At 39.3% G+C, this 17,270-nt stretch overlaps 1 protein-coding gene across 2 annotated transcripts; it reads left to right on the top strand.

The window, feature by feature from the left end:
• Positions 1-1,006: 1,006 nt before the first annotated feature.
• Positions 1,007-13,646, top strand: C1D (C1D nuclear receptor corepressor). 2 transcript variants are annotated; one of them, XM_039718991.1, is made up of 5 exons: positions 1,007-1,146; positions 8,288-8,434; positions 9,701-9,767; positions 10,227-10,282; positions 13,109-13,646. In XM_039718991.1, the coding sequence occupies exons 2-5, from the start codon at positions 8,288-8,290 to the stop codon at positions 13,283-13,285; spliced, it is 447 nt and encodes a 148-aa protein (XP_039574925.1). In that variant the 5' UTR covers positions 1,007-1,146; the 3' UTR covers positions 13,286-13,646. The 2 variants fall into 2 exon arrangements, with proteins under 2 accessions (XP_039574925.1, XP_039574926.1); XM_039718992.1 differs by lacking the exon at positions 1,007-1,146 and adding an exon at positions 1,194-1,448 and having other exon boundaries at positions 13,109-13,606.
• Positions 13,647-17,270: the final 3,624 nt, after the last annotated feature.

Raw genomic sequence — 17,270 nt, 5'->3', positions numbered from 1 at the left:
ACAACCAATTCCCTCGTAGCAGAGGTGCTCTGTCTTTCCAATCCTTGTGGTAGCCTCCTCTGGACTTGTGGAGAAACACAGTGGGAAACACAGACAATAACACAGCTGGAAACCAACTCTCACTTGAGGGTGAGGTGAAGATGTACAGAGTCAGGCAGGAACCAGTGTTGACTCCCTGGGATGACTCCATGCAATCTCTGGCTTTAGGAGGCCATCTCTACACACAGTTTGTGCCTCCCTTTTTCCAAGAAGCAACTGCAAGAGCTTGGGAACAGCTGGAGATATGTCATGCTGGCTGTTTACCTTCTCCACTCAGGAGCCAGAAGCTGGAAAGCATGTTCCTTTAGAAAGATGCTTTAAAAGAGCATCTCCTTCCCCACTGTAGAATCTCGAAGATAAGGGCCCAATGTGTGTCTCAAACATGATAACTGCATGGCTGTGGAGCCAATGAATCAGACAGAAATCCCATAAGACAAGAGTTCTTGGTAATAACAAAAGACTGTTGGTATTAATACACTGTGAAGAAGAACAAGTTGTGAGTGGAGAAGGGGGCCACGAGGAGGCAGAGCACCACTTTTCTCGGACAAACATCCTTGCTTAAGTTCATGGAGATAAGCACAATAAGCACAGGAATGAGGCCAAGACGTGGGCATGGGCTGTAGGAGGGATCAAGGCCACTCAAGACCCTTGATAGAACAGACTGTGCATGAGAACTAATTTACACAGAAAGAGAGAAACGAGGCTTCAGGGCAGGGAAACCTAGCCATAAAACGTATCCCTGCCCTGAACATCAGCTGGATCCCTTTCGCTCTCTCTTTCCCCTTTAATTCTTCTCTTCCTTTCTCTCTTCCGTCTCCCCCTTCCCCTTTACGCAAAACCCCCTGCCGTGCGCTTTTCGTGCATGCCAGCGACTAACTTACACCAGCTCCTCTGCCGAGCGCATGATTCCCTAATCAAATCAAATCTGCGGGCCCTAGTGCCCGGCTCCCTTCCGACCAAGCGCATTTACGAGGCTGGAATCGCTTCCCCTGCAGGCCAAGCGCCGCTTCCGCATCCCGCTCCGCTCCGACGTCACCGCCGGTGCCGGGCCCCGCCCCGCCCGCTGCCGCCGTGCCGGGAGCGCTCGCCGTGCCCGCCCGCCCGCAGGTAAGCGCGGCCACCCCCGCCTGCTTCCCGTGCCTTTGGGCCTGTCCCGAGGCCTTGGGAAGCGGGGATCCCGCTGTGCACGCGTTGTGGGCGCTGCTGCCGCTGCTAGCGAGCATTCTGAACGCGGTTTGTGGAGGCGCGGCGTGGTTTGGGGTGGAAGGGATTTTAAAGATCGTGTCGTTCCATCCCCTCTGCTGTGGGCAGGGACGCCTTCCGCTACAGGCGAGGTTGCTTAGAGCTCCATCCGGCCTGGCCTTGAATGTTTGACGTATGACATGTTTACGACTGGCTCTCACGTGTAGGTGAGAAAAACAACATGGGCTGTAGGCTTTTTTTCCTGCTTTTTTTGAGGATGGATGTTTACTGTAGGCAGTAAACGGTTACATTCCTGTTAAAAACTGGGAAAATAGTGTTGCGATTTGAGGAGCCTTGGGAACTTAGCAAAGTTTTTCAAAGAGAAGGTGCAGTGTGCATATACAGGCTGTGAGCGCAGTTAAGCAGCACCTGACAGAAGGGCAGGTGGCACTTAAAGTTATGAGGACCCTGTAATGAAACATCTCTAGCTCTCCTGTTGCTGCAAATGTCAAAATGTCCCCTTCCTTACACTTTGTCACAGCTTTCTGACCACAAGCTTAGCTGCTGCCAGCATCGTGGAATTGGGCTTCCAGTAGCAAATTAAACTTTAGATGATGCCGATTGAAAGGCCTCATTTTTGAGACAAACAGAAATGGAAGAACTGGATTTTAGAATCAGCATTGAAATGTGTCTGGCACATTCTTGGTTTTAAAAGTACAAAAAACCACTTCAAATCTAAAATACCTGGGCATTGATAATCCTGTGGCAGTATGACCATTGGTAAAGAAATGAGTAAACACTCAACCCAAAGCTCTTCTCCAGAGTGTGAGAAATTTGAAAGTAATTGGTAGAATTTTCAGGCTTCATGTCAGAAAAGCAGTGTACAAGTCACACAAACATTTATGATAAGTGCCTTTCTCTTTGAAGTGGCTTAAGATTTTTAGCATTGTTTTTTTCATCTGTGGTCTGCTTTTCCTCTAAATAAATAAACAAACAGTACACCAGAATGGACTGGCCACCATAGCTCCAAGAGGGATGTTTTTTTCCTGAATCAGTAAAGTTGATGCTAAGAGCACAACGAACATCCCACAATTACAAAATTATATTGAACCAAAAAATATTCACTTCTAGTAGTGAACAGCCAAATAAAAATAATAGTTAGCACAGCCAAATAAAAACCAGCCAAAAATACATGTGAATTGCTGTTCAAAATGGTACAGAGAGGCACTACACAAATTGCAAATACAGAAAATTACATTCTAGTAAAGGAAGTGCTTTTTCATGTGTTGTGGAACTAGTGGCTAAAGGAAACTAGGTCAGCAGTTTAAAGGGATTGGAAAAACCTCTTGGCTTTAATTCTGGATATTCATATTCATGGTGCTGATATCAGTGGAAAGTGGCAGCAGGTTTTAGAAGCAGTAAACTCTCCATAGTTTGCAAGTATACAGGAGGTGCACACTGCAGGCAGGTCACTCCCTGTTGCTGGAAATTTGTAGGACAGAAGTATTCAGTATTGATTGTTGTCCCCACTGTGTGTAAACTGATTTGTCCAAAAAGACAGTCTTTTGCTGCTCAAGAAGTTCCTGGTAGGCTTTTTTCCTCTATGCATGAAAAGAAAGAAACTTGATTTTTATTAGGTGAAAAATCTGAAAAAAATAAAGGATCTGAGCTAAGTATGAAGAAAAGTCCTTTTAGTGCTTAAGGAATACGCAAGAATTAACATGATGAGTGGATTGCAATACTTAGCAGAATGCTAAATCGCTTTTTTGTCTTCTGTTTACTCATTACAAAACATTTCAAATACACAATTTTTATCCCGAACTTGCAGTTTTAATTCCAGTTGAAAACCACGTGCATGATGCTAACACTGAGCATTTTTCATTTCTGCTTAAGTGGTTTCCTATTGCCATGTTGACATATGCGTGTAGCTTCCACTGTGTTCACAATGTATCTCCAGCAAAAGATACGTAGAGGTACTTCTCTCACAGAGGTGCTTCTGGCCTAATTACAGTTTGTATCTTTCAGTGTGACTGGGCTTTGCTGGGGTGTGAGCAGCAAGGGAAGTTTGGTGTTGCTTTTTAAGCCAGCTGGCAACTGCTTTTGAAGGCTTGTGTTAAATCACCTCTAGATACATTAAAAGATTATTCATAAAAGCCACCTGAAAATTGACTGCAATTTCTATTTTTCCTGGGTATGCTTTTCTTAAAAGGGTCTGTAGTTCTTCTCTTCTTTCTTCTGGAAGATAAATATAGCTAATTTTGCTAGTAGTATTGTCCACAAGCATCTGTATTCTGTTTTTATTTAAAATACCTTCATATGGCATTTAACTTGGTTGTATCTTGGATCAATAGTCATGTTAACACTACAGCAAACTGCCTGTGATTGTCACCTGTGTAGTTGTTTTTATAGTCTGCAGAAGATGACATATTTTATCTTTCTCCTTTTCATGTTTGTGTCTTTTCCGTGTTCATTAATAATGTCTGATATTTCCCTCCCTTTTTGCAGTTTGTATTACCTGCTTTGGTTTATAGTATATTGATATGTTGACTACAAAGAGAACAAGGTGTTCCTTGTGTTCTAAACAGAAAATGCAATCCTTTTTCTGAATAAATGAGAATTTATTCAGAATTTTTCAGAAATTTTACAATATTCAGAAATTTTGCACCTATGGAAACTAATAAACATTTTTTTAACAGACCTAAATGCAATGCATACATTTTCTCATGAAAATGGTTTACTTTTGCAATCTAAAGTCCTCTTCTTCCTCAAATACATATTCTTATGTTTTTTTTTTTCCCAAAAATTACATGGCAGCTCAGGGTTATTAAAAGGGAGGTTTGTTTCTAGTAAGTTGGTGTCAGGAAGTTGTGCAGCATTTTTCATCACAGTTTTTTTCCCCTCAGTGTCCTTAATCAAAGTAGTAAATTTCTTTTGTATTTTATGTTTATGGGTTATGAACCTTTTTGTGCATTCTCAAAATTTAAGATCTTTGAAGTGTTACCATTGTAACACAACCACAGGTTATGTGTTCTGCATCATAGGTCTTACTGCTTGATAATGAAAATTCTGTCTTATTTCCTTTAAAATTCCCCATTGTTTGCATTACTTATCTAGCTAGAATTTTTTATTACTTCTCTTATCTGAATATTTCTACAATTGTTAATTTTTAAAGTGAGAACTCAGTGCCAAATAAAATCTGGTTGAAAGTCAGTAAATTCAAATCAGAAAAGCTGTCTAACTAACATTGTCTTCAGGGACTGACTTAAGTTTTTGCTTATTCAAAATACAGAAAGAAACACTTGAAGAACTTTGAGGAAAAATTTGTTTGTTATTTAATAACTGAAACATAACTCCTGAGGGCAGTATAGCTTTTGGGTATGTTTAGAGAGTCGTGGAGTTCCCTTCTGTCCTTGGCTTTGTCATTGTGCAGGTGTGAGCACACAACCCGTGTGTTGATTTTGGCAGAAACAGTTTTGTGGAGTTTCTAGTGTACACGTTTTCTAATGTAGTTTGCTCTTGCTAAGGTTACCAAAATTATTTTAGGCTGTTGACTTTTGCCTCATTGTTGGCATGTATATCCTTCTTAGAAATTAGTTATGCTGAAACAGCAGTGTAATGAAAAGACAGAGGTCCCTACACAGCAGGAGTAGGAACTTGCTAGTTCCTGTTGAAGTGAACAGAAAACACAAGTTTAATAAATTCTTCCCGCTCCCCAGGCAGAAGCAGCAGACTTAGCAGTGAAGGGTTCTGTACACTGGCTAAAGGGCAGCCTTGTTCCATTGAAGTTCGATTGTTGGGGGTTAAGATTTTTCCTTTTCTTTCTTTTTTCTTTCTCCCATGGAATTTTGTCCCATTTGTTGTAGGAGACAGTGACAAGTGGTACTTATGAGAGACAAAAGAAATGGCCAAGGTGGGGAAGGGTGCGGCTGGCCACTCTCTTACCTGAGGGGCTTTTTCTTGGGGAGGGCAGAGATATGGTGAGATTCCGGCTGGGGTGTGAGGGGCTGGGCTTCGCCCCGGCTCTCTCCCTGTCGGAGGAGGGACAGACGGACAAGCCGGTCTGTGGTCGGACAAGCCGGTCTGTGGTCGCTGCCCGGAGGATTTGCTGCCACTGCGGGGCTTTTGTCCTCCCACTGCTTCTCCTACCGCAGGTGAGCCTGTGCTCGTAAGAGCAGCTGATGAACTGGGACCTAATTAACACCCGATCCGACTGGAAAGGACCCTCACACCTACCCGGGTGCCTCAGGGCAAAGCCCAGGACCCCGACCCTCCCGCATCCCGGAGGGCGCGTCTCCCCGGCTGCTGCTGCCCAGCCTCGCAGTTTTCTGACGCTGCCTCGGGCTTTTTTGCTACACTGCTGCGGGGGTTTTGTGCTACATTTTGTTTTGCCCCCGGGTGTGCCTGCCCCTGCAGTTCCCACTGCAGCTTCGCCGTCCGCCCCGCCATCACGGCGTGAGGGGGACGCGGCCGAGCTGGCGCCGCAGCGCCCCCTGCAGGCGCGGGGCAATGGCTGCGCCCGGCCGGCAGCCAGCAGCGCCCCCGCCGGCCGGGAGCGGAACTGCACCCCGGGACAGCGGCTGCGGCCCTCAGCGGCCGGGCCGCGTCTGGGCTCTGCCGCTGCTGCTTTTGTGCGCCTTGTTATCCCCGTACAGACCAGCAAAGGTCTGTTAGTGCTTTCCCATGTTTTCATCCCCATGTTTTCAAATTTATAATAATTTGGAGGGAAGTGGATCGTATTTTTCCACTCCGAAGGAGGTTCCTGCCTTCTTTGGCAGACACCTGTCTTTCAAACCAAGACACCGATACAGATTTTTCCCTTCCCTTGCTAATAGTGTCGAGTAAATACTCAGTAAATGTGAGGATAAACATAATTCTTTCTGGTTCATGAGACAGCAAGGATAGCAAAATGTATTTCAGGCTGTATTTGTTATCTTTTCCTTCTATGTTCCTATTCTTATTCTGTCTTATTCCCTAAGTTAAGTTATTCCCTAACTTGGTATACTGAAAAGAATTTCAAATATGTGACTGTTTATCCTTGTAAACCACCTCCAATAAATTTTGGTAACACATACTTGCTACAGGCTTTTGTTAGTTCTCTTTTTTGTTCTTGCTGGTGCTGGATACACTGATTAAGGGAGAGAGAGAAGTTGGAATTTATCACTATGTTCATGCCTGCCTGTCAAATCAAGACCATAGTAGGAAGGTTAAGTACTGCAGTGATGGAAAGATCTGTAGGTGATTGTTGGGTTGGATTACCTCTCTCCCTGTTTGTGAAAGTGTAGGGAAAATGTGTTGACACACACCTTTTAACCAACTTGGCTGTATTAACGACCAGGAAAATCTAGTTGCTTTTGTAGTTTTGAGGGTTTTTAATGCTGTATTATATGACCAAAAATTAAAAACAAACATTGTTTCTGAACCTTTTTAATCAACCTAACATGGCAGATTATAAAGCAAGTGGCCAGGAGGGTAGAACGAAACACAAACAGTGTTATTGTAAATGTCAGAAATAATTGTATTGGTATTTTGCCTTTCTGTGGGCAGCAACTTGTGGATGCAGCTCAGCTTTCTTCCTTGGGTCTGCCACAGCTGACAGAAGTAATGCTTATGTGTATGGTGTGTGGGTTACGTGCTGGGGTGGGGAGGGGACCTTTAGCATGGTTGGCACTGTGATTCTGAACTCGGTGTGAAAACCAGCTCTGACCAGGATGAGCAGCCATGCAGCTGAGTAGGATTATAATTCTTAACTGTGCAAACAATAGTGGTGAAACTGGGCTTGTTAGCTGCCTGATCACATTTCTGAAATCACACGGTGTGGTTAAACAACTGAAGTTGCAGACAAGCTTGAGTAGCTCCACACCGTTTTTTCTCACAATCATTCTTTCTTTTTGACCTGCAAGAGACAATATAAATAAAAAGAAACCTGTCTCACACATCCCGTGCTCTTGCCAGGGAAAGGGAAAGATCAAATCGTTATCTAAAACAAACTGCAAAGATGTGACAGCTCTTTGCTGTTTGTACTGACTGTGTGGCTTGGTGTTCATAGATAAAGTGCAGCCTCTGTACTCAGCACCTGGAGAGTGGGATTATCACTCTGAGTCTAAGAAAAGTCTGCAGTGATCCAGGTGCTCCCACTGTTCTTGATGCAGCTCACCAAATAGGCAGGAAAACTACATATTTCTTCTCTTCTTTCCTTAGAACATTTGAAAAGTTGCTCAGTAGATGATGTAGAAAATAACATAGCTATAAGTAACATTAACTCCCCAATATAACACCTGATTTATAATGTGAGAGGAATTAAAGATATTGATTATAAACCAGCAGCCAGATGGCTTGGCGGTAGCCATACCATGGTACTGTGAATTCTGGGAACAAAAAAGGGGTGCTTTGGGACTTTTCACATCTTATTTCCCAATTGCTGTGCACTGATGTGTTGACAAGATTGCAAGAGTATTTTGAAATCCCAAAATCAACTCAGCTTTGTTACAGGTAGAGTTATATATACAGGGTTCACAAGAGGAATTTTTTGGACCTACTCCTAAATGAACTGACCATGACATAACTGGTGCTGAAGTACTGCCTCTTCCTAAGACAGACTGAAGCTGTGTCTCCATTGGTTTGGTTTGTGGTTTGGGGGTTTTTTTGGTTAGTTAGTTAGTTTTGGTTTTATTTTTCCTGGTGTCCTGCCTGCTGCTTGGTGTAGCTCTTTCTATAGTGTGATTTATAGAGCACTTATTTTAAACATGAAAATAATTTCTTTCTATCACAGATCATAAAAGCTAAATACTGTTTTAGGACTGTTGCAAGAATAGGTACTAAAGTCATGTAAATTGTAATGCTCCTTCATGCCATTTTGCACAGGAGTTAGGAGATATCTCAGATATTGCAGGACCTTTAACAATGTTGCTGCTGGCATTACCTGCTAGAACTCTTCATATGTAGGCTTTTCTTATAATGTTTAATGAATGAATGCTAATGCTTTTTGTTGTAAATTGCAGTCTTTTAAGTATCTACAGTCTGTAGGTACTTAATGAAAACGATTATTTTTTTTGTTTCCACTTTCCAGATGGAAATGTCAGAAGATGAGAATAACACGGAAGAATACCCCACTGAAATTCATGATTATCTCAGAGCATTTGAAAAGTCTCTTGGTTCTGTAGATGAGATGCTGAAGACAATGATGTCAGTTTCTAGGAGTGAGCTTTTGCAAAAGGTAACTTATCTTCCTTTTGAAACTCTTTTCCTTGTTAATACACAAATACTTGACAGCCTGAACTGAAATAAAAGGGTCTGTCAGGCCAGCCACTGCGCTGAAAAATAACAAAAATTACTCCTACACTTGACACTTACTGTTAAGTCCTTTCGTTTCTAAGAAATCCAGATGCATCAACAATGCAACACATGCTCTTCCAAGCTGATAATTGATAACTTTACCGGTGAGTCATTTAGTTCAGGGACATTATAGCTTATTCCTGACCTTCCTAAACATGCTTGTCCATTATGGAGAGGTCACTCACATTTTTGACTCAAAACAAACTTGTGGAACTGGTGTAGCCAGCAGATGTGAAGGTGAACTGGCAGAAGTGAGAATTGATCTGATTCCAGAAGTCTAGACTTGCACAACCTGAACTGTCTCCTCTAGCTATGCCATAAGCCTGCAAAATGTGGCTTTTTATCAGAGCAAGGTAGTGCCTGAGAATTTCATATAAGCATCTCTGTCTTGTAACATGTAAAGCCTAATTTCTGTCTGAAGGGCAAGAAAAAGGCAACACATGAGGGAACTTCTTTATCCTGTGAGGATTTCTTACACAAATAAATTATAAAGAAAACAATCTTGACAACACAGATCTTTTGACAGTATCCATGTTAGAACTAGTGAGCTCTACAATGATGTTATCAGAGTTTCTGGAAGTCATGTAGGACTAAAATAATAAATTGACTTTGACAGTCAAGGGAAACAACACCCTTTCATTACCTTTATCCTTCCTTTGCTTTATATCCATAAGTATTCTGACATGCATTGAAGACAGAGTCTGCCATGTGTAGTGTTAACATTCATTGATTGTGTATTGATGTTTGTGTTTCAGCAACTTTTAAGCTTTTTTTCCCCTTCCATTGATAGCAACAACTATTTTGAATTGAGTTTCTGTGGAAAAATGGGGACTTAATTTCTGATTATGGGAGCAGTAGTCCAAGAGCTTCATGCTAAGAGATTTTACTTTTGGTTGTATGGGACTGTGGCATTGAACTTCAGAATGGGAGAATTACATGAATGCTCAGAGAGGAGAGAATGAGTGGTCCTGTGATGGCATGGAAATAAGGCATAAACACAGTCTTGGTGAACTTGTGATGCAAAAATGTGCTCCTTCAGTGTGTATTCTTTTATTAATACATTTGCAATTATAAAATGTGCACATTACCACAATCTGTGCATATCTTGCTTAAAATTCTTCAAATATGATATTTTTTTTCATTCTAGTTAGATCCTCTTGAGCAAGCAAAGCTGGATTTGGTTTCGGTGTACACATTAAATTCTATGTTCTGGGGTAAGTATGTGGTAGAAAGGAAAACATAGTATTTATGATTACCATTTGAACAGCTAGACAGCCACAAGCACTAAATAGTCATATCTCATAGCCAAATAATTAAAAACTTTTAATTACCCTGAGGACCCACATTATTGCCATCCATAGGGTAAATGATGTTGAAATTCCAAATAAGAAATCTATATTTAGAAAAGCTAATTTTGTACATGTGTGAGTGTGTTTCTTGTTCCTTTGTGGCAACCTTTTCTGTTCTTTAAAGGACTGAAAGTTTAACCATTTTAGTTGTTGGGGGTATTTTAGCTGCAATATTTAATAATAATAGTTTGTCAGATACTTAATGACACCGTTAAGAATTCTTATTAATGATTTTGTGTTTTGATTTTCCTATGTGACTGCTTGATAGGATCCTCAGTCATAGACAGCTTTTAGTTTCAAAACAATCTTGTTTTTTTTCTTTAGTATACTTGGCTACCCAGGGAATCAATCCAAAGGAACATCCAGTGAAACAAGAACTGGTGAGTTGCTTACCCTGCATGCATCCTACTGTGCAGAATGGTTAGCCCAAATAGAAGTTTAAAAATGTTTATATCTACATTTAAAAATGATGCATTGCTCAAATGGCATGCATGTGCTACATGGTGTTATATAACTATTTATATGCCTGCTGGGCTCTCTAAATTAAGAAAGTAAATTTTTTTTTTGCTTTTAAACAGTACTGTTTAAAGTAAAGTTGTAGAGTCTGCTGAAATTAGAAAAGGATGATGAATGATATCATCTTTTCTTTTTTTCCGCTTTTGGTCGAGAATTGGATTCTGTGCAGAGCAGCTTTTCACTTGTATCTGTTAAAAGGAAAAATGTTGCAGGCCTGATAATAATTTATAACTTCCAGTATGGCATTTTTTATTTCTTATAAATACTTGGAATCATGTTAATTTCTGAGGCTGCCTTTTCTTACTTTTGTATGACTCTAAAAGTAGTGTGGTTGATTTACTACCAAAGACGGGAAAATGCCCCCTCCCCCTTCCAAGCCCTCCAATAATTCATTTTCTCAGCAGTAAAGAATCCAGTTCAGCAACAAAGCTAAAAGCTTTTTTGGCACCAGTTGTATGTGTATTGTCCAGTAATTCTGCATTAGTGACATATTTACGACCTATAATAAATCTTTAGTTTTGTCTTTATATTCCATTTAGATGCATGACTACAGTATAGAAGGCCAGCTATCTTGAAAATTCTGCTGACTGAAAAAAACCAAATCATTTAGCCTGAAGAAAAAACAGAGATCAAAACTTCTCACTACTCATTTTAATTCCTGAATAAATGAAAATATTAAATCTCAGCAGATGTAAAATAGTTAGCTTAAATGTAATCCTTATATGACCAGTGAAATGGGAGAGAGAACTAAAAATGTGGAAAGCTAGCCTGAATATCAAGAATAGTTCTATTTTTAAATTTGTGAGGTTTTTCAGTAGTCTAGACTGTATCATATTAAAAATGCATCAGTTAATACTTCACAAGCTTTCTGTCAGTTTTTTGTTCCTCCTATATTATATAGTGTCTGAATATCTTGTTAATTTAGTGATACTAAGAAATTTTATCTCTTCTGCTGTGGATATTTTATGTTTGTATTTTGCTTCACAACTGTTGTTTTAACTCTGAAGAAAGAGTGAATGTTTTCCTAGCCTAGATTGTTACTCAGGTCTCTTTTCCTTTTGCAAGTATCGAGGTTGAATGAATGCACATTTCTTCCTTCCAAAGGCTTTGTGATGTTTTTGTTCATGTGGAAAGGGAATTAAAAAAGACTGTTCTGTCATGATTATTTTGTTTGTAGAATTGCTCTCCTGGTGTACATACAGGTATTCAAACTGTATTAACAAAACTCACACTCAGGCTATCAGAATTCATTTCTTATGTCAAGTTGACATTTTCCAGCTCCTTTTTCCCATGTTAATACATGTAGGTTTGCCATCTGTTCTCATTAGCCATCTCAGTCACCAAAGAAATATTATGGCCAATCATGATTTCAGACCCTGTAAAGTCCTCCTTGTTAAAGCTGTGTTTTTGATTCAGAAAGAGTGGCCAACTTTTTGACAGTTGCTTAAAATGATCACTGAAGAGTTGAAAATCAGTTCTGTAGTGTAAGTCTTGTAACTTTTGTTCCAGTTTCAAAGAGGTGGCAGTGGCTGTGAGAAATGTGTGGGTTACATATCAAAATTTATTTTAGCAGTATCCACAAGTGTTCTGTTAATCCACATTTGTAATTCAGGTATCAGGTAGAGCACTACATATATGTGTACATATATATGTATATTACTGTTGTTTGTATGACAGTAACATCCAAAGGCCCTATAGTTAAAGGCCATATTAGGCTAAATATGCATACCTGAAATCTGTAAACCAAATTGTTAAATATTTTGCAGAGTTACTCTGAGTGTACTTCCTTATCAGTGAAGAGAAGCAGGCACTTATCAGAGGGGGATTCCCATCTTAAAGCTGCTTAATACCCTCTCAAAGTAATTTTCTTTATTTGTTGCAGAAGCAGATGAGGATGAGTAGGCACATAAATGACATTGTTAAGCTGGGAGTGTATGCTTTTGTGGGGCTGAATCTGGGTCATAGTTTGGTCAAAAAAAAAAAATAACCCCATAAACACCATATAACTGGTAGGCCAAGATATGATCAAGTAAGCGTGCCCTTTTCCCTGGATATAGGCCTGTATTGTTATTTATGGCCATAAAATGAACTTCTGATGTGGCTGGAAATTCATCAGGCTGTCCTAAATAAGTTCTTTGATAAGACCCTTTGACAATTTCAGGAACTTAACCCCTAGACTTCTGGGTAGTTGCATGTGTGATGCTTGTACCACCTTCAATTTTGTGTAAGATGCCTTTTTAGCTTTGCTTGGACTTGCTGAATTTTTTTTTTTTTTTTTTGTGGACAGCAGTCAGGCAGTATAATGCATCCATAAATGTGTCAAATACCAAAATATTATTTTGGCATCTTTATGTAGGTCAAATTCCAAACTGAGTTCATTTTCTGACTTTGCTTGCAAGAACAGTTCCCATATCTCTGCAAATTAGATGCAGAGTCTGCATCTCTGTAGGACTTTGTGTTCCTGTTATAGCGGGTGTCATGCAGATGGTGTGGTAGGTACCCATTATGGAAAATATGCTAAAGGGAAGTCTCAAGTTTGCAAAGGGCCTGGTATATTTATTTAAGTAATACTATTCTTCTAGTTATTATAGTTCTAGAAGTGTACAGTGTGGAGAACTTCTATTCATTGATTCATTTTAGCAGTAATCTTGAGAGAATGGTTTGAAATACTTTTTTTTTTTTCTCCCTAGGAGAGAATAAGAACATACATGAACAAGGTCAAAGAAATAGCAGACAAGAAAAAGGCATCCAAACTCGATAAAGGAGCTGCTTCTAGATTTGTAAAAAATGCACTCTGGGAACCAAAAGCAGAAAATGAACATACTTCGAAAAGTCCTGCTAAAGGAAAAAAGAGACAGAGGGACTAAATCTATTTTTGCCCTCATAAGAATTGCAGACACCTAGAACTTACTTGGAAATGTTTTGCATACTGCATGCATCTCATAGAAGTGCTGTATAACAGATTAATTTACAAATTTTAAAGGATTGTATTTTGTCCAGAACACTTGTCACTGAGGTGATCACATTTAATGTGTATCAAAAAGTGCCACTTGATGCACACTGGACATTTCATTACTCAAATGATAATGACCTGACATATACTTGCTGGTAAAAAATACTTGTGATATTTTGTTTATAATGCCTATGAATTCATATTTTTAATGATTTATTGACGCTTTTTTATATGTCCTCAATCTCCTCAGTATTAAAAAGTTTTAAACACTGCTATCCAGTCTGTGGTGTTTATGACAGAGCATTGTGTGAAATGCCATATTTTTAGAGTTTTGTAAGGTTTATTCACTGTGTTAAACTCTTTTCAGCTTGAAGATGTGCAATTTTCCTTTTCTTCTGTTGCCTCTGAGAAAGCAGGGCTTCAAGGGCCACAAGCTGACACCCTGGATTCTGCTCTAAGCCTGTGTCTAGTCAGTGCAAAAGTTTGATATCTCCTAAGGGCAGTTTGTAGGGTCCAAAGAAAAGGAGCAGGCTGGAGGTGGCTATTAGGAAACTGCACATGCAGGAGCTTGATGGAATTTTGGCTGCAGTTCTCATCCCTTAGTGCTAATACTGGGAGGAATGTGCTCTGGGGTGGCCATCTATTGGTGTTTCTCAAGTCTTCATTAGGGAAATCACCCTCTGGTGCAATAAAAATTATGGCTCCATCTTGGAAATACCGTGTTTTTCCTCAAAATGTGAAGATTAGTTGTTTAGGAAGGGCGGGGTGCTAGGTGAGTTCAGTTTTCAATATGCTGCAATGCAAAGCTCAGTTATCTGCCCAAAAGCTATTTAACAATTATGAAGGAAAAATAGATTATTTAGCTCAACAAAATGCAGTATGGGTAGCAGTCCATGCAAATGTTTGGGAAATGTTGTTAGTGTGAAGGACTAAATGATAAGAACAAAGCTCTAGCACTGCAAGCTGAATGATGTTCAGTGGATGGTTGCTGTCCTTGGCATTGTACTGCAGCAGGCAATGCAGAGTGTGAACTAAACTGAATTAGGTATTAAAATGAAGGTTTTTCCCTAATTATTATCTAAAAATACACATTGAAAGGAAAAATTCAATGCATTGACAAGTTTATTAAACTCATTACATGTCTAGAAACTTTTTTAGTGACAGGTGTGAGTTTACATATTTCTGTTTACAATAAACTCTTCAGATAAATAGCAATGCCTTCAAGCCATCTAACAAGAGAACTGTTTAGATGTGGGTACCTAACCTTGCTGCCTGAAATCCACAGGACTGCTTATGTGAGTATACATGTCAAAGGCCTATAAAAACCTAAAATGACAGTGCTTTATTTCTTCAGGTTAATGTCATGGTTGTGAAATACGAAGGAGGTCCTGGACTTGGATTTCTTTTTTTTGTTTTTGTTTTTGTTTTTTGGGTTTGCTTTTTTTTGGGGGGGTGGTGTTTTTTGTTTTGTTTTGTTAAAGTTAAAAATTCTCAAGACCCAAAGTGTGTTCTTGTCCGAAAGTAACACATTTATGTGAAGCAGTTCTTCTAAATATGTTTGGATGGTGTTTATTTGGAAGTCTGTGTGCCCTGTCTTGTACCCCTTTCAACCTGACACTGCAGATGGCAGTGTTAGACTGTTATAAATAGACTTATGGACTAGGTGTGAGTGTTGAGGTCTGCATGTACAAAACATGAGCTTCAAAATGTTAATCTCAAACACACTGATCTAAAAAAAAGAAAAAAGGTCAGGTGTTCTTTGGACTAGTGGGGAAGACGGTTGGAGGATAGAAGTGGTCTGAAGTAGCACAAACCAGAGCACTTTAATATAGAAATTTTCTGGGAGATAACATCTTCTGCTTTGAGAGGCATTGTCTTGAGGAAATGAGTAGCTCAGCTTGTACTTATGTGCAGTGCTGTTAATTAAAAGGGATTGGAGGACATTTCCATTACATTATTTTCCTCTTAAGCTTCAATTATAGGTTTTGTTTTAAAAGGATAATTTCTGAAAAGGATCATAATTCATTGTCCAGCAAAGTACACAAGTTTCATTGGTAAATGTTTAAACAAGAGTAATGCAAGGCTATTAGCTGAGACTTACTGAGGTAGAAATGTTGTGGCATAATTAATTATATGCAGGTATTTGACATTTGTAATAGGACAGTTTAAATAGACATAGCATGTGCAATTTTGTACTTTTTTTTCAAGCCTTGCATCATTCAGTACAGCTGCTAATGGTGTGGATTGCAGCTTTGATTTTCTGACACAACACAACCCAGACATATAGCCCACAGGCAAAGAATCCTCACCCTGTGCTTATTGTTCACTAACAGCCCTGTTTGAAAGAAGCTTGAAATCATGATTATGGATGCTAAGTGGTTTTCATATCATTGAAGTGATTACTTTGTTAAAGATTTTGTTTTGATTCAGACATTTAATGAGTGCTTGGAACCTTTCTTTCTTTCCACTCCTTGCACCAAGGAAGTGATGTGGTTGGTGAGAGCATGTGAAGTTAGCAGCTGGAACTAGAATTTGGTGTGAGGTCACATGAGGAATTTTTCAAGTTCACAAAAATATCTTTCAGAAGAGAGATGAAAATGCAGGTCAGGATGTTAAATCCCACTCTTGTTAGTGGCAAATAACTACATAAAAATAGCAATTTGGCATTAACTGTCCTAGCCATTAAGATTTTTACTGTAACAAAATGAATAGCTGACATGAGGAACGAGGTATTCTCTGAGCTGTGTGAAGTTTACACAGATCTACTCCGAGAAAACATTTCTCTGACAGAGAGTTTACTGTGGCTGTGAACAAAAAGGGAATTTTCCTAGGGCTTAAATTTCCTGCCTTAAAAGTGCTTGCCATATGACTTGGGAAGTCAACATATCAACGAGGCTCATTTCTACTCCTTCAGTATTTTTATTCCTGGAGAACTGCATTCCTAAGAGTTTGTTTTTTATTTACTCATCTTATTTTTCCTGGCCTTGAAAATCAATGCTAGCATAGAGCTTTGTGAAAAACTGTCAGTGTTGCAGTTATATTGAAAATCTCCTCAAACATATTTATCTGGAATAATAAAAGCTAAGCAAATAAAATTCTCCCAGGATTAGGAACTTTCTTGGATTTAAGAGGGTAGACTGATACTCAGTTTTTAACTGCAGGGCTGGGAATATTACAAATGTAAAGGGAAATCCTAGTTTTCATAGTAAATGACATACATTACCCAGGAAGTGATGGTGACCTGTTTCTGCAGCTCTGGAGGGAGAGACCTTGGTTACCTAGATCAAGACCTGTATCAGCCCTTGGGAGCCATCAACAGCAAACTCTAGTGTGTAACTGGAAATAGGGTTGGAGTTACATTAGTGGAATTGGCTCCTGTGGCACAAGGTTTCCAACTTAGAGGTCCCATAATAATTTAAATAATTTAAATTGAAAAATTGAAAATAATTGGTTGCACCCCAAATGTATACATGTTATTCGTTTCTCATAAACTCAGATGTAAAGATGTCAAAACAAGGCATTATTAGTTTATGCTATTATTTCTCTTTCTTAGACATTCACTTACTAGTAACTAAAAAAAAAGTGTTAAGCTTCATCAGTTACAGAAAACAAATACAATTTGTCATTTTAGAATCACACATGATACATATTTGTTAAAAAATGCATTTATGTTCTGCAATGGGACAGTGTAATTTTCTTTCCCCTAATATGCTTTGAGTAGTATTTCTTACACAAAGTTTCAGAAAGTCCACATGAATGCTTTTGTTTGCAGAGCACTCTTAGTATCTTAGCATTACTGGTTGTTTCGGGTTTTTTTTTTTTTCTTCAGTTTCTGCTTTCCAGTGGGATACACTTGTGATATTTTATAGATAAAACCAACAGTTTATCTTTTTGTTGAC

Source organism: Passer montanus, unplaced genomic scaffold (assembly GCF_014805655.1).
Source record: "Passer montanus isolate IOZ18808 unplaced genomic scaffold, ASM1480565v1 scaffold40, whole genome shotgun sequence".
In the NCBI taxonomy this organism is placed as follows: domain Eukaryota; kingdom Metazoa; phylum Chordata; class Aves; order Passeriformes; family Passeridae; genus Passer; species Passer montanus.
This window is presented reverse-complemented; position numbering and strand designations above follow the sequence as displayed.